This window comes from Caloenas nicobarica, chromosome 3 (genome assembly GCF_036013445.1).
Source record: "Caloenas nicobarica isolate bCalNic1 chromosome 3, bCalNic1.hap1, whole genome shotgun sequence".
NCBI classification, from domain to species: Eukaryota; Metazoa; Chordata; class Aves; order Columbiformes; family Columbidae; genus Caloenas; species Caloenas nicobarica.
In genome coordinates this window covers 117,400,014-117,417,081 of record NC_088247.1, presented here as the reverse complement: position 1 = coordinate 117,417,081, position 17,068 = coordinate 117,400,014, and the positions used below count along the sequence as shown (strand labels likewise).

The 17,068-nt window shown below is 40.6% G+C and overlaps 1 protein-coding gene across 4 annotated transcripts in view; it reads left to right on the top strand.

Annotated features, from left to right (window-relative positions):
- The window catches only part of PLCB1 (phospholipase C beta 1), a 370,006-nt gene that overhangs the window by 338,878 nt on the left and 14,060 nt on the right, over positions 1-17,068 (top strand). For 2 of the 4 annotated variants that reach the window (XM_065630671.1, XM_065630672.1), the window contains exon 32: positions 5,941-6,005. The exons of the other annotated variants lie outside the window; for them this stretch is intronic. In XM_065630671.1, the coding sequence (XP_065486743.1) occupies positions 5,941-5,979 (39 nt within the window). In that variant the 3' untranslated portion in view covers positions 5,980-6,005. The remainder of the gene's footprint in view (positions 1-5,940; positions 6,006-17,068) is intronic. 4 annotated transcript variants of the gene reach the window in all.

Sequence of the window (17,068 nt, the reverse complement as noted above, 5' to 3'; positions counted from 1 at the left end):
TAAAAAGGCTTCATTTTAGTTGTTAAAAAAGTGAGTAGTTCCTAAAGCTCTTGGTGGCCATGTCAACTCATGACTTCATTTATTTTAGTGCTGAGTAAAAACAAAAAAACATCCTGCCTAGTAAAAATACAGTGTACTTCTATAGTTGCTTTCTTTGCTTAGCCCACTCCAACGGGTAAGCAAACTCTCTTTGATTCTTTCATTCCCTTTAATTGACAAGATTGGAATGGATTCTTTCACAACTGCTGATGAACCCTAAAATAATCCCTCACTGACCTGCTGTTCTGGATTAGCTATAGCAGTACTGACTCCCTTAGCATTCTTTCAATTTTTAAAGTCATTTTTGCTTCTTTGTGATAAGTAGTTGATTCATGGGGATTGCCTGACTACCTCTCAGACTCAGACAATTTACCAAACGCATCCGTGGAGTGAGGAGTGAGCTGTTAGTGTACTCTGGCTGATATGCATTGCAAAATTCAGATTGACTCCAGTGGAGCAAGCCCGTGTCCTAAATGAGTAAGTCTTTGAGACTTTCAATTTAAGTGAAAAGTTCACAGAATCTTGTTGGCCTCATTACCACAGTGTATTAACTGTTCGTGCTTGACCAGAGGATAACAGAGTCCCAAACTGGACTTTTTGTGTCTAACGGTCATTTGTTATGTTAATGGAAGTATGTTTCTGATAAATAAATTCCATTTGCTTGATCTTCATCTCGCTTGCAAGCAAATTAATGTTATTCTACATACAGCAAAGGTGATAGGTATAATGTTTTGTACCTACAGAACTTCAGTGATCCTCTGCCTGGAGCTTGTATTGGGGTTTGGCTCCGGTTGGGGTTTTTCTTTTAGAGACAAAAAATGTATATCATGACCTGATCTTTTAGCATTTATGGAGCTGTTGTATAGTACTAGTTGGTTTTTTTAGAAGGTTATAACTGAAGTAATCAGTAGGTAGCAAGAATGGAAACGTATTTTTCTTACCCAAGGCGAGAACTAGGAGTGCATATGAAGACTACTCTTGCTGTGGTTGGATTGTGTGAAATTGTGTAGTGATTGGTTTCACTCACATTGTCATTAAATCAGTGATTTTCACTGGCACACAGTAGAATTAATCAGAATTGGTTTTACTGTTTCACCGAGTGAGATCAAAGCCAGGACCATTCCCTTCCTCCTGTATTTCCTCCCCTATCCGTCTACTTCACAGTCAGTCTCAGACCAATTAATAAGCAAATCTACATGTGCGTTGTCTTTGTGATGGGGACAGGGAGGATCTTTTCTGATCCAAGAAAGAATATAATAAGATTTCACAACTTTCAAAATATGACTCCAGGTTGCTGCCTTAAATGTTTTTTGTACTGTTTTTGTGTTGCCATGAGATAGATTTTGTCCTAAGTGTCTGTTTGTGCAACCTTGCTGCAGATGACACCCATGGGCAAGCATGACCTCTACCATTCCTTTTCCTTTTTTGCTTGGCTTTGCAATTCAGTCTTCTGTTTGTAGATACCTGTCTACAGAACACTCATGTAAAACACATCTGGCATGTTATTTTGAAGATGAACTCTACAACACACAACACAGCTGGAAACAAATGTTGAAAAGGAGTCATGGGTTAGTAATTTAGGCCAGAGCTTCTTCCATAAAGGCCAAGACACTTTTCTGTGGTCTGTTGATTAAATAATGGACCGCGTGTACTGTTTTCCAGGTGGCTTGGTTTTTTTCTCCAGTTGAGTGGCCAGTCAGCACTGCTTGCTGCTTAATTAGCTGGTCAGCATTGCAGCAGAAATATGTGCCTCTAGTTGCCACCAGTGAAGAAGTCTCCTGTAGCCAGCTGAACCTTTGATAAGAGCAGTATAGTATGGAAATGGAGTTAGGCATGAATGTTTCATTTCTAAAAATCTTAAGTCACTTGGGTTGTAATATTTCTTAAAACTTTTCCATTGCCCCTCAAAGTGTTTTCTAAAATCTGTTCTTCTTTAACATGGTGATTTTGTGCTGCTATGGTCTCGGAAAACACTCTAAAGTGTCTGGCAAAGGCAAAGCCAATAGCACCGTGTGTACATTACTGAATCACTGAGAGAGGTGTGAATTATTAAGAGAACTAAGTGATGTGCTTTGAGGCAGCCTTTGTCAATAAGCAGTATCCCCTTTCTCTTTTCCCTGACACAATACACTTTCCTCCATTGTAGTTTTAAAGGTACATAAAAGATAATTGTAAAGGATACAGTCATATTAGCAACATTTGACTGGAGGTCTTAGGTCAGCACAGTTTATTGTGGTGAATAACCAGGTTCTGTGCCACATTTCTATGCGTTAGCAAGAATATTAATCTGGACTAATTGTGGCAGTAGTTCTTTGTAGTACTGTCACCATAAATGAGAACACACCACAGCTCTTCACAGCAGCTTAGAAACCAGAAATATAAAATGCAGCCTTTTTGTGGCCCTTTGCACAAGTGAGGATACATTCAGGATCACCAGATAATCCAGAATATATTCAACTTCAATATTTTAAAAGTTTAAACTTGCACTGGACTGATTTCTGGACTTTCGGATGTCTGGTGTCTCCAGAAAACTGCTAGGAAACCAGCATTGGAATTGACTTTGAATAGCAGATAGTGTTTTAACACATCACCCTGTCATTAGTGTTCTTCCACAGTCTAGCTCCCATGTGTGTCGTCTTTAAAATGTTGTCTCAGCACTAATGAAAGCAATAGATATTTGGCTGCTTAATTATGATTTGGGAAAGTATATGTCTTTTCTGTGTTGTATTATCTGTGCAATAGAGACTTCACAAAAAGCTGCTTAATTCGATGTGTGTATACAATTCTCACACTAGAATCAAGAATGTGCTTGGGGATTTTAAAGACCAGGTAATTACGACAACTGCAGTCATGACCACCAGAATAGAAAAGATCTTGAAATTTGGTTTGTTTTAATCCCTGTGTTTCTCTCTTCACTTTCTTATGCTGCAAGACATTTGGAGCTCCAAAACTAGTGAGCACCCCTGTGGTAAATATATAATATATGTCTGGTACACTAGCGTCATTTGGATCGGGAGTATCCTAATGGTGCAAGTGCACAGACTATATTGTTAAAAGCTCTTTAAACAGTATAGGGTTGGAGTGGTATGTACTCTCCAGCTAAATAGTTGTATCTTTTAACTTCATAATTTCCTCTCCCCATGGAATTCATGCTATCCAGATATCTCTGTTTCTTTCAGTGGACTGTGTTTTGATAAATGACCAAATGCAAAATCCTCAGTTGGATTAAGTAGAGTTGTTTTGTTATAATTTTTGGATGTTGCTTTTTTTTTTTTTTTTGACATGTTTACTTACTTTGAGCCCGATGTTCATCCTCCAGGTAGGTAAAATCTGCACATTTGCAAATGCTGTGCCTACTTTGCACATCGGCTCCTGGCGTGTGAGCACCGGCCCGGACATACCTGCAGTCACCTGCATGCAAAGTAGACACACATTTTTACAACCCCAGACATGTACTTTAACAGGGAGGCTGGCTAAAAACAGTGCCAAAAGTAAGGAAGAGCAATAATGTTGAACAAACTAAGGAATTTAGCAAGAGAATGCTTAGTAGTGTTTTTCAAGACTGGTTTTAAGAGAATTTCATATCAAATCTTAACCTGCTTTCAGTAGTTACGAGCCTCATTGGAGTAACTAGGCCAACATCCACAGTAACAAAATGCTTGTGTGCTGCAAACATACATGTAATTTTGTAAAAATTGTCAATTTTAAATAAGGCACTTTATCTGATTTGTCTGTCAGTGGGAGCACAAAACCAGTGAAGTATATAGATCAAAGGGACAGAAAAACGAAGTGCATCAGGAGAAGTGATAAGAACTAGGCAAAACAAAGTAGCTTTCTTTTTTCACTTTACATTTCACCTTCTTGCTGCTACATTTTTTTCTGCTACAAACTGTCACCTTCTGCTTCCTCAGCTAATATTTTAGATTCATTTTGCATGTCCAAATGGTGCAAGCTACCACAATCGTTGGCACCCATTTCCTGACCATCTTATACCCAACATGTATCTTGTAACACCATTTGTGTCGGTGTTAATGCACTAGTTTTACAGCCCACTGCTACCAAGGTGAGAAAGAGTTCAAGGAGAAAATAATAAATAAAAAATAGTTTCATTCATTTGTTGCAATGCAATATAAGAAGGTGGCATAAGTCCCCTTACATAGAATTTCAATCAAATCCAGCCACATTGTTAGGTAATTGTAATTTTTCTTGCCTGCCATTGTGGCTCAAATTATAAGGCATTTCTGAATCTGCACGAAAGTACAACAAGGACACAGTGCTCAAGCGTATTGTTCTGCTTCTTCACCCATTTCCAGGGAAGTGACTCAATAAGTATATTCAGTTTAAAAAAATGCTTTGAGAGGAAATGTTTTGTGAAAATTTTTAAAAGTACTTCTCCAGTTATTAAGCTATGTAATCTTTGAATATTAAACAGGAAAACTTAATTTTCTGCTATTGTTTGTTTCTATTTCTTTTTGAAGGTTTCAATTTTCAATTTGATTTGTAACAAACCTGACAGCTAAGACAAAATACAATTTACCTCAATGAACTCGCATGCAATTATTCCAGGGCTAACTCTCACCCAGTATCACCATATTACATTGGATGGCATTACAGCTCTGGCTCCTGGACAATGTAAATACAACACTGTGCTGAATACGTGATGGAGTATAAAGTACATGATGTGGGAAGTGTCAAGATTTTAGTGGTACCAACTGTATCATAAAAGAGCTGTGATTTCACTTCTACAAACAGGACTAAGTTCAGCAATATACTCATGCAATTACTATCCATATAAAGCAGTAAATCACTTAATACTGAAATAGCACTCATTTTTGAGTAAAACAAGACAGTTACCAAAATAACTTAACACAGAATGAAACATACTGCACCCACTTGAAAATGGCCTGGCAATGCTGTTTAAAGACTGCACTTAGCCAGAACCAAAAAAATCACCCTTATTTCAGTTTCTGGCTATAACTTTATAGCTGCCTTCTAGTAACTGCAGAAACTAAAAAACATGAGTCTTTTTGGTTGCTTCTGGATTACCTTCAGGACTTCTCTGATCCAGACCTTAGACCTCTTCAAGAGAGAGGGTTTGTGTTCAGGCTGCTTGGAGCGGTGCGCGAGGGACCACAGCTGTCCCCAGGAGTCAGCTCGAGCAGCGCGTAGCTGCCTGCAGCACATCAGGTATTCCAGGTTGACGGGACAATCTGGAAATCCTGCCGCTCTTTTGAACTGTCAAACAGAAGTTTCAGCTCCAGAGAGAAACACCAACTCGGGATGAAGGCGAGTGGACGGTAACATCTCCAACAGCAGCACGTCCCGTCCCTCGTCCTGCTCAGGTGCTCGTGCGAGACTGACTCAGAGGGAATAAGCTGTCTGGTCAAAGAGCGGCACCGCTCCTGTGAGCGCTTGGTGATGTCCTGCAAGGTTTTCTATCCCAGACGCACTGAGTTCATGGCGTTAGGCATGATTGCAGTATTAAGGCCTTTTGACTGCAATGGCCGGAGGTATTTCTTCAAGCACACGCTTCAGGTGGCATGGCTGATGCTCATTTTTTCCTTCAGATACATGCTGCTTTCCCCCTCCCAGTAAAACATGACACTTCTTGCGATGTGCATAAGCTGCAACTTCAACTGAACCCGGATCTCCCATGTAACACAGTCCTCATTTAGTATGGAGCGACAGGTTGTGATAAATAGACTGGTTTCTCTGACTAACGTGTTCCTAGTCAAATATTAATGAGCCAGCACACAGAAGCATGAAGTAATATTTTGTTTTTCATTAAGTGCATAGATGAAAGAGATGTTGTTTTACTGTAATGCACAGAATTATGTCATGTCAGCTTAGAGTAACTGTTAATCACATCAAATTGAAATGATCCTTGATTTTGTTTTAAAGAGCATAGAAGAACAAGAAGTAGAGGAAAAACAGAAGTAGAAATGGAATATGAGACTATAGTGAAAGTGAGTGAAACATTCCCCTTTTTATCTAGTAATGCTGATGTTGTTTTCATGTTACATGTCAAAACTAAGTCAGGAGCATCCACAATTTACTGCCTGCTGGTTCTTCTGAAATCTTTGAGCCGTTACAGCCCTGACTATTATCTGCTAGCTGCATAACATGTGCTGCCACTGGCCATTACATTCTTTTTATACTGGGAAAGCCATTTGTGGCTTCTTCAAACCATACCCCACCTCATTGTCTCCCTGCCTGTTTTATTTATTGCTGCTTTTGCCCCACCTCAGTGCAGTGGTCAGGGGCTGTGTGTAACAGCATGGTTGGACAAGCTTTCTTTCCACAGCCCTTTGGGTCATCAGAAGATTCTCTGTTCTCTGCTCACAGTAGCTGCAGTACTCTCAGATCAGAAAACCAGGGACTATGAAACGTCTCTCCAAAGAAATAAAGAAGATTGATGCGAGGGGAGGATGTGAGGGTAGGAACTAAGAGCATCTGAGTGTAGAGGTTTTAGATGGGGAAAGGTATTGAAGGTAGGAATTCTGGGTACCTCTGAAGATTAAGCTTACCAAGCAGATAAATTAGGGATTTGTCATCTGGGAGACCAGAGTATGGGATAAAGAAAGGATTAACGAGGGCATCAGAGCAGGAGGAAAAATTGGGGGACAAAGAAAGAATTTATGAATGCGAATCAATAAAACAGGATTAGTGAAGCCTAAAGGGGAAGATTTAGAGGTAAGAGAGTGAGTCTTTCAGGGAGGAGGGAGGGAACAGAAGACAACTGGGGAAAGGCAGGAAGACAGATGAAACTAGATTAAAGTAAAAGAATTTTTTTCATTGCTTTATGGAAGGGCTGATGATTAGAACATGCGGATAGAATGAAGTATTATTTCAGGGGTGCCTCTGCTGTCAGGAGGCGTGATTATGTAAAAACCAACTTCTGAAACCTCCTGTAAATCCAGTCATGCAGGAGCTCTGGAGCTTTCACTGTCAAGGGGGTAGCAATAAGCCACACACCTTTGTCACTGAATCAGTGAATCCTGCTTGCTTTGTATTTTTATTTAATGTTTTACCTTCTGGTTTCTTCTGAAATGCTTTGATATGCTTTGCTTGTCTTTGGGGAGAGAACCATCATGGCTTCTCAGTGAGGACTGCATTTGGTAACAAAACCTGCCTTTCTGCTGCAGTTTCCTGGATGCAAAGGATTTTGGTTAATTGGCAGGCAGGCAGTGTTGGCTTTTCTGTGTCCTCAGTCTCAGCGCACACATGTGTGCAGGAGTAAATGGAGCCTTCTCAAGAAAGCTGCAGCTCCTCCTTGCTACGGAACATCCTTGTGTGGCTTCTCACCATCCTGCACAAGGTCTTAAGAGTTGTTCTGTAATTGATAGTCCTTCCTAATGAGAGCCAAGGCTCGTTTTGGGGACTGCTCCTCTTCCAGTCTGCGTGGTGCTGGTACCAGTGTTGGCAGCGATGCACCTTCAGCAGCGGTGAAGGAAAATGTTTGCTGTGAGCGCTGTTCTGCTCCCTGGCCACCATCCATGTGGTGGTTCCTTCTGCTTCCCCCCCAGGATATTTTATCAGCCTGTCCGGAGGTTTTTGGTTGGTTGGTTTTTAACTGCTCACCATGGATAATTCTATGGACATGTACTGGCAAGGAAGAGGGAACCCACCCTGTACGTTTGATCCGTGACTTGCACAATACAGATTGACTTCTAGACTTTACTGAAAGGCAAATGCAAAGTAAGTTTCATTGATTTATGAAGCGTGACTGCAACTTGATTTGTCAGGCTTTTTTGCTGTGACTCACCTGTCTCTGCCCTCATGGACACTGATGTATTCTTCATGTATCTACACATATCATTACATGCTTATGGTTTATTTTAATGTTTTTATTGTTGCAAATTAAGTGATGATTTTTTCAAACACTATTTAAAAATAACACAATTCTAAATATTGTTTTGTTCTCTAATTGTGGTACGGTTAGAGGTTAAAACTGCTAGGTGGGGCCTTGATTTCATGAATGTTGTTTTCCTCTTGCAGACAGGCAAGGCAACTAAAAGTGTATGTTTCCTGAGCAAACTAGTTGTGACAAAAGAAAGTAGAGCCCATTATGAATATGTTGGCACCTTGACAGTATTCAAGAGTGACTTACTGAGGATGGCAAAATTAAATTGGCAATGGCTCACTAGGGAACTGGGATTTCTTTGTTGTTTGTGTTTAAGTGTCACAAGAATATGGATTTCTCTTCCTGAGGGATGATCTGTCTTCCTTTCCTGAAAAGCAGGAGGATAAGAATAGATCTGAGCTGCCTTGAAACAACTCCGTGAACACCTGAAAAACCAGAAGTACTTGTTTTAACTCTGTTCTTGTCATATATCGCTTACATTTTGAACAAAATGAGGCCAACCTTGTATCACCTGCCTGGGTCAAATTAGGATATCTTGGGAGCATGCCGAGGAACTAGGCAATTGCACACTTAGGAGGAAATGAGATCTCAGAGAAGAACCTTCTGCGATGCCATGTAATCACTTACAATGCCATCGGAGTTATTCTTTGCCTTGTCCTACTGTCAGGACTTGAGCCTCATAGACTGCGTAAAGGGAATGGCATTAGGGGAAGCTGTGCATGGTGGAATTACTATTCAGTGTACCCTACTTGCGCATGAAAATTAGGAAACAAGATGGATTAGCACTGAGTACATAGGGATCTCCAAACTGGGGTGAAGGAACCCATCACCCCGAGGTTTCCCTTGCTCCAAAGCAAATAGGAGAATGATGGGTGGAAGCTTTTTTTTTCTTGCATCCCTTTCTGCCCTAAGCTGCCCCTGCTGCAACCACAGGGCAAGGCATTTCGAACGCCCTGAAGTACCTGGAGAGGAGGAGGAGGGTGCACGGGAGGGAAGAGTCAAGTTTTCCTGCAGGCCATAAAGGAGGATGTCAGCTCACGCTCCCTTGTAAGAAACCACTGGCTTTGGGCTGAACAAAACTAATGACCACAAACTAATGATAGAATATTTCTATGCAGGAGAGGCATATGATCCTTCTAAGCCCTGATAATAGCTAGAGAAATGACCTAAATTTACAATTTCATTCAGGAACTGTCTGAATCCCCGAGCAATTAACTGTTAGTCATCTATAGGAGGAACTTCCGTTTAGTTAACAGTTACGTTTGTCAACAGCAGAAACGTAAGGTACATTTTTTGAGACGGAAAAAGAGAATGTAGACTTATAAGTCTGGTCTGAACATGCAGCTATTTTATTTCGTGCAAAATGGCTTTTCCACAAGGACTTTTTGGCTGGGTAGGGATGGTTCATGAGACCTCTAAAAAATAGGGCCTAAAAGCTATTGCTGCGCTTTCCTCATCCTTTAAGCTGTGTTTCTAATGAACACTTAAGTGCGTGATAGAGTTTTTCAGTGGGGCTTCAACCATATGTAGGTGTTGTCTAGAATCAAGCTGGCATTTCTTTCTAAACCTGGATTTTTGGCAGTCTTTTAATAACCGTTATACGCAACCAGAACTCTGCGTGGTACAATGTCAGCCTCCATGTTTAATTACTGTGTGGCCCTTGGGAATGATATTGCATGTGGTAGCTCACATTCTGACAGCTTTATTTTCACCAAGTGAGTGTTAATGCCTGAATAAAACACACGGTGTGAAGCTCTTAGGACAAATTATTTCACAAACTGCTGATACCAAAGGTTAGTATTTCTAGAAACGATTAGTATATAGAATAGCTTATCTCTGGTCCTTCTTGAGATTATTTATATGAGTATGTTTAAAAGGACCTGTTTGGATCAGAGTTTTATTCTGCAGGGTGCTATATAGGTCAGTGAGATCTCAGTGTAATATTTCTGCTCTTAAAATGCTCCTTTCTGCTGAAAACTCTGCAGGTTCAGCTTTCAAAGCAGAGACCAGGTTTCAGGAATCTCAGTTTCATGACAGGACTGATGGCCTTGGTGGCAATTAAATCCTTCCCCATTTTTTTAGTAATATACCATATACCACATAGCTTGGGTGCTGCTGAAGTTGAGGTGTGACAGATGTACGAGCCTGTAATGCTAAGTAGCATGGAAATTGTAGAAGCTCCTGGGAACGGTAACTCACTGTCAGTCTTTTTCTTGGGGAATCGTTGTAATTCTGAGCAGGGGCTCACGCTCTCCAGGGCATAATGGAATTAATTCTGCAGTAACTTCTCCCCACTTCCATGTCAGTGTTAACGTCTCCCCTTGGCCTGGAGGACCCTTCATTCCCATTTGTATTCAGACTGACACTACTGTGGCTCACACTTGAAAATACTAATTGGTTGAAAATTAATTCAATTTTAAAAATTATTACTCGACTTTTTTTTTACTTTTTAGGTGACTTTTTTTATAAGGCTGGGGTTAATTTCTTGGAATATCAGCTGGCCTTTAATGGTTGCAACTCCCTCATAAGCAGGTTTAGTTCATTGCTATAAACCCTGTTTGAGGATTTTGCATAGGCCAAGATTCTTTCAATTGGCTGCTGCAGGAATTGATATAGTGTGGAAAAGCAGTGAGCCTGCTCAGAGGTCCAGATCTTGTAGGTGAAACAGGTGTCTGTTTTCCCATCCAGTCCTCAGGAAAGTAGAGAATACATACTGTAAAATATGAATGTTGCCTGCGAAGAAGTTGAAGTATTCTGTGCCCTGCCGTATTCCTGTTTGAAAAGTGTTCTGGGTGAGTGAGTGTCACCACCCAGCCTTCCTGGTGTGATCATCTGTTATAGGTGCCCACCATGACAATGGCCAGTTTCATCTCCAATTCTGTCATTACCCTGAGACTTTCAGCAGGTCCCTCTCTTGCAATACGCTAGAGATCAGAAAAAAAATAGAGATCTTTGATAAATGTCTCACCAAAGACCCTTTTTGTACCTGTCCTCCCTGAATAAAGTGTCTTTTGTATGAATATTTCAGTAACGTGAATTTTTATACAAAAATCTGTATTTATGCCAGTGAAGTCATTATTTTGATTTACTTAGAAATAATCAGGTGCCTTCTGTCTTTCCCCTGTTTTGTGAGTATCTGTATCCACAAGCACACAGACATGTCATGAGGGATTGACTCAGTATTCAGCCTTGTTTCCCTCCTGTAGCTGTTTATGAATATTAGTAAGAGCACTTTTTTGATAAACATGCATATAATAGAGAACATTTTTAGTGTCTTTTAAGAGAGTCTCATATCGAGCACAGGATACTCGCAGTAGGAAATTTCCCGGTGGCTAAGCAGAATGATAAAGGGAATATCATCTTTGTGCACACAAGTGTAAACTGCTTTTGTCTGAGGATTAAAGGAGCTGTATTACACACAGAAAGTTGACTGTCCGGTCCTCTGCCTTTTCTTTTTAAAAGTACAATTAAGCACAGAGAGCAAGATGGAGCAGCTCTGTAACATGCAGGGAGGACCGAAAGAGTGAGCTGCTGCCGTTTGTCTGACTTTAAAGAAGCGTCACTCTCAGGTATGGTTGGCTCCGTCAGGCACGCTGTGCGATACAGAATATTTCAGCTGCTTTTTTTCTAATTCCTATGGCAGGAAGACACCATTCCCAAAATCCGTTTGAATCCACAGGATGTTATATTCAACTCCTCATTCATGCCGCTGGCGTAGAGGATTCGACATAAAACACCTACCAATTAATGGCTGCACTTTTAAAAATAATCCCACTTCCCATGGCTGCTGCTGCTGAGGACAAGCAGCTGCCGTCAGCAGCTCTGACTGATGTGGCCTCTGACAGCGTGAACCGGCTCTAATGGTACAAATGCCACATTCTAGTTTCAGTGTAGCAGCGAAGCAAAAGATGAGCAGACAAGAGAAATTCAGTTGTCCTAAGATCTGTTCTGCAAAGACAGCAAGAATTAAAAGAGTGGGTTGAAGCCTTCTTTGATAGCCTAGAGCCATACCAGCAGGAGAAACAGAAAACGGTGTCTTGTCCTGATATAGACCAGATGTTCCTCTGCAACCAGCCTCCCTCTGACTTGTAAGAGAGTAACTAAACTATCTGAATTTCCCATCCACATTTACCTTGCATTTGTAAATGATCTCACTGCAGAATCTTCTAAATCAGCTGTCCTTCAGGTTAGATATGTTGCTGTCCTTCCTTTGCGTTAATCACCCGAGTTCTTTTTTGTCTGAAAACAGTCATGCCGTACAGTCAGAAAATGAATGCGCTGGCAATGCAACACTGCAAATTGAGCACGCGGATAACAGCTTGTGGCTTCGGTAGTCTGTGTTAACGTGTGACGAGAGAGAACAGTAAACTGAGAAAGAGTTCTCCTGTGAATTCAGTGCCCCCATTATCTCTCCTTCTTTATCCGAAGGGCTGATGAAACCTTTTTTGTTAGCCAAGACAGCTTGGTGCTTTGGCTTAATTTTCCTTGCATAATTTTAAATACAGATCATGTCTACAGTGCTGCAATTAATGGATAGCCTAAAGACTTATTATTTCAAACTAATTGATATGTAAGAAAGTTTAAATAACATCAGTGATAAGAAATTTTTAGGAATAACTTCTGTAACTAACTCAGAATAATCTTTTTACTGTTATATAGAGTAGCAGATGACTGAATTATTCCTTCACCGTCACTAAATCTAATGGTTGTCTGAACTTCTATAGTTCCAAATACATTTACATGAGATGGGGAAAAGATGACATTTTATAGTTGTTGTTCTAAAAGGATTTTTGTAGGTTAATAATCTCGTTCATTTCTGCTACGTGCCTACCATCATTTGGAATACTCCCAAAATGCAGGATAAATTTCCGTTATCCTCAACAAAAATGTGTACTCTACACATATTTGAGATAGAGCTTTAAACCCAGCAACCAATGTTTTTAAAGTATTTTGCTTCCTCAAATAACTTGATCACTTATGAAAGGCGATCACTTATGAAAGGCCTTTGTTTTTCCAGTGTTCATTAAACTTATCTTCAACTAGATTGTGATCAGAATTGGCATCAGAGAATACACCTCTCAAGAAGTTTTTCATGCTTTTGGAGGATGTCAAGTACCGAAGTAATAATAAAACACTGATGGAGCATTAAGAAGATAAGTTCTTATAATGGAAAGAGGTTTTGTTCTACTGCCAATTTTTTTTTCTTAAATAAGGTTTTACATGTTACAAAACTTTTGCAAGATAAAAGCCACCAACAGTGGTACACAGAAATGAAATCAGATTAAAAACAAATCAGAGCTCTAAGGAGATAGTGTTATACATTTTGATGGCATGCCTCTCAGTGGAAAAAAAAGCAAAGGACTTAGTGAAGTTCCATGAGATTCGTCTCAGTTCAGGCTCGACCCTCTGGTGAACTAAACTTGGATGAACTGTATTAACTGCAGAAGGAGAGAAGCCAGGGACCAAATCCAGCCCACACTGGCGCCAGTAGAAGAGCTCACTCCTCCTGGAGTAGGCTTGAGATCTGGATGAGGCCCCAGTGGGACCTCCATGAGCTGTGGCCCACTGAGATCGGTGGGGAAGGGACGAACCAAAGGAACCGATTCTCTATGTGGTTGTAAGTTGTGGTATCCACTTATTTTCCTGTCTCTGCTGGCTTCCAGGAAATGTGCATATCCCTTCTCCTGGGAGCAGGCAGGTCTGACCACAAACCCAACTGTGCTATTGGCAATATCGTTAAGAGATCTGTTCAAGAGGACATTAAAGTGTCGAACTGCATGGCAGGATGAAAAGCATACTATAGTACAGAGCTAAGGTGATAAGTCCTCCACCCGTACTAAGCATTAAGAAAGGAAAACTCCTTCAGAGGTTTCCCTTCTTCATGGAGCTCAGGTGCTCAACAGAAACCCAGATGAGGTTGTACGCAAAGAGAGAAAGGAAGGTCTGGGCGCGAGAATGGCATCTGACCTTCTCTGGGGGATTTGTTATCTCTGTCCCTTGAAGCAGGCTTGGATTTTAAGCAACAACCTCATGCTAGAGTCATATTTTGCAGTTTCCTTAAGTTGCTAAGGCAGTTGAAAGTCCTGAACCTCTGAAAAACAGTTTTTGCACATCTCCTTGGAGACTCAGATTACCCTCAGATCTCTGGGAAGGAGCATGTGCTTCATGCCATTTTGTGCCAGTGGTTCCTTCGTCTGACCTGGTTAGTTTGTGCCTGTACTTCCATGGTGGCCGGTACTGTAGATCCAAAACCCATCAAAGTCAATCACTGTCTTCTTGTAGACTTAAGTGAACTTAAGTTCATGGGCATGAGTTCAAGCTACTCTGCGTAGCCCTGGGACAGGCTTTGTGTTTTCCCTCGAGCTTTATGAAATTACCTTATATGTCAATTTTTGCATTGTGGATGCTTGCTGAACATCACTGAAATATAGTTTTCTGCATGGCTCATTTAAACTTGATGGGTAGTTAGAGAGTCGCCTGAGTTTGTAGTAGTCGGCATTAATATGACCTTTGAAAAAAACCAAAAGTTTAAATAAAAAAGCCAACTGAACTGAAATATTAATCCCTTGAACTTAATCATGAGGATGGCTCCATTAACCTCCCATTGCATAGTACTACTTAATCCAGTAAGAGCAGTTCAGACCAGAAAAGGAGGGTTTTTCCTTTTAAGTTCATTGTAGTATCGGGAAGTAAAAACCTGCAGGCTATTTTTAATTAGGTTGAACCTCTGGGCAGTGCCGCTCTTACATTAAGCTATAAAGTTTTTAAGAGTTGCAGTTAAAATTCCACACTGATTTTGCTTCTCAAGTGAAAACAAAAATGTGTGCTGTGTAATACAACATGAAACAACGAGAAGTGGTAGATCTGTGGAAGAAATAATGGTGCAAATAGAGATGTGAAGATAATAGTAATATATAAACACAGAGCAGCCATAAACAGTATGACTGTGTTCTTAGTAGCCATGATACATCTCCACTTGATGTTCATTGTATAATAATGAACATGTACCTCAATATATAAATTTGAAGCAAGTCCCAACTTTTTGTCATGGTTAAACTCAACCTCAAATCTTTCCTGACACTTGGAAGTACAAAGGCCAAAATTCTGAACCATGATTTCTGGAAGATGAGGGTCAGTAGCTCTGTCTCCGCTGTTAAACTTCTGCCAGGTTCTGAATAGATTCTTTTCATTAGCTTGTTATGTTAGAAAATAATGGGTCGGCCACTAAACTGGCTCATCTTTTGGGGACAGTCAATGTGCATCTCTGCTAATAGTAAAGAGGAAGACAGATTCATGTTGTTAATGAGTTAGGAAATATTTTGGAATAGCCTTCGTTGTTACAAGGGATTACAGAACTGAACTACTTGAAAAGATTTTCAAAGAAACTTCTGAGGCTTTGATCTTTATTCAGAGTGTGCTTGCTTTCTAGTCTAAAAACATTCATTTTTAACAGGATATTAACAGGAGGACTGACTGCTCAGTAGTTTTCCGAGCAGACTTTTCAATGTGGCTCCATCCTGCAGAGGCTTTCTGATGTGAAAAGGTTTAGTTGGTGCAAGGTAAACTTCAAAGTGCAGCATAAGGCTTTATCGGTGTGATTATTTTTTGAACTAATGATGGCTTACTTCTAAACCTCCACGCAGTTCCCTGACAGTTATCAATGACTTGGAGATTACAGTGGGCATGTACCTTAAGAAACGTGTTGTCTCAAGATACACGGACCTCAGCGCGTGGTGGGAGCTCTGATTACTCTAAACAGGCTTGAGAGTCTGGGCTGAGTAGGAAGGTCAGAGTGGGGTATTGCAGTGAAAGGAGGTGCCAGACTTAATCATAAGATGATGCTGTTCCTTTTCCATTGAGTAGCACAGTGATGCCACTAGAGAGAGACAGAGAAATAGATTATTTATTTCCTTTTCATTGCGGCATTTGAGAAGAAATCCCTGTGTTCGAAGGGAATTTTCTGCGATAATGACGGGACCTGTTCGAGATGTCCTGCCAAGTGTCAGACACAGGCAACACTATAATTATCTATTAGCAAGGTGGATGTGAGAGACTGAAAACCATTTTGTTAAACTGTATCTGGAGTTTAGTTTAGGCAAGGATCCAAAAGCTGCAGTGCGGCTTTCACCACGATCTTTTCAGATCTGTGCTCTGTCAGCTCCTGAGCCATCACACAGGAGGCCTTAAGCACCTGAAGCTTTATTTCCTTGTCTCTCTCCTCTTTCAAAAGTAGCCAGAATCTCTCGCTCTGCGGGACAGCACCGCTTTTAGGCAAAACACATCATACATAAAGTGGCCCCACAGTTTCCAGGGCCCCCTGGAGACATCCTGCTCAGCTGCCGTGGTGCTGTACGGCTCTCAGAGTCCTGTGTCCTTCAGTCCACCCGGGATTTGAAATATTTCTGGAATATATTTTTGCTGTTACAACCTCAAGATGTCATTTAAAAGGGGTTTCCAAGGGACGGTTATGACCTTTTGAGCTGAGAGTTACAATACTGTTGCTCTTCTGAGGCCTGTGCTGTTGGACAGGCAGCTGCCTGTTTACTGGGTGCCTTGGAGGCATCATGGAAGTGGAAAAAAAATCACTTATTAGAAGGTAATAGATGCACTGGATTTTTTTTAGTTGTTTGTTTTGAAGACAGTATCCAAAATATGGACAGCGCTTTATAAAAGGACCAGTTAAGAAGTTCTATTTGAGCCGTGTCACTAAAGATATTTACCCTGGATCCACCCCAATAAACTAAGGGCAGTATCTGATGATAGATGAAACCTCAGTGGAGTTTCTCTGGATTTATTGCATTGAAACTAGAGCAGATTCTCTGTTGTTTGCAGTGAAGCTAACTTATTCCGGGGATAATGAAAAAGAACAGAAGGAATCCAGCCTTAAAATGTTATATATGCGTATAGAATGGCGATGTTTTTCCCATTCATACCAGCTCAAGTAATCTTTATTCGTATGCATCATGAGATGCATAGGTCACGTATTTATAGAGTAATTAAAAAAACACTTGACAGCTTAAGAAAGCATTTAATCCACAAAAGGAAACAATTACACAAAGTAGTCAACAGAAAGAAGAGTGATTCCAAGTATACAGCTTACCAGGCACAGAGCAGTGCTTTGCATGAGAATAAACTGCTGTACTGATGAAGAAATAGGAAACAAAG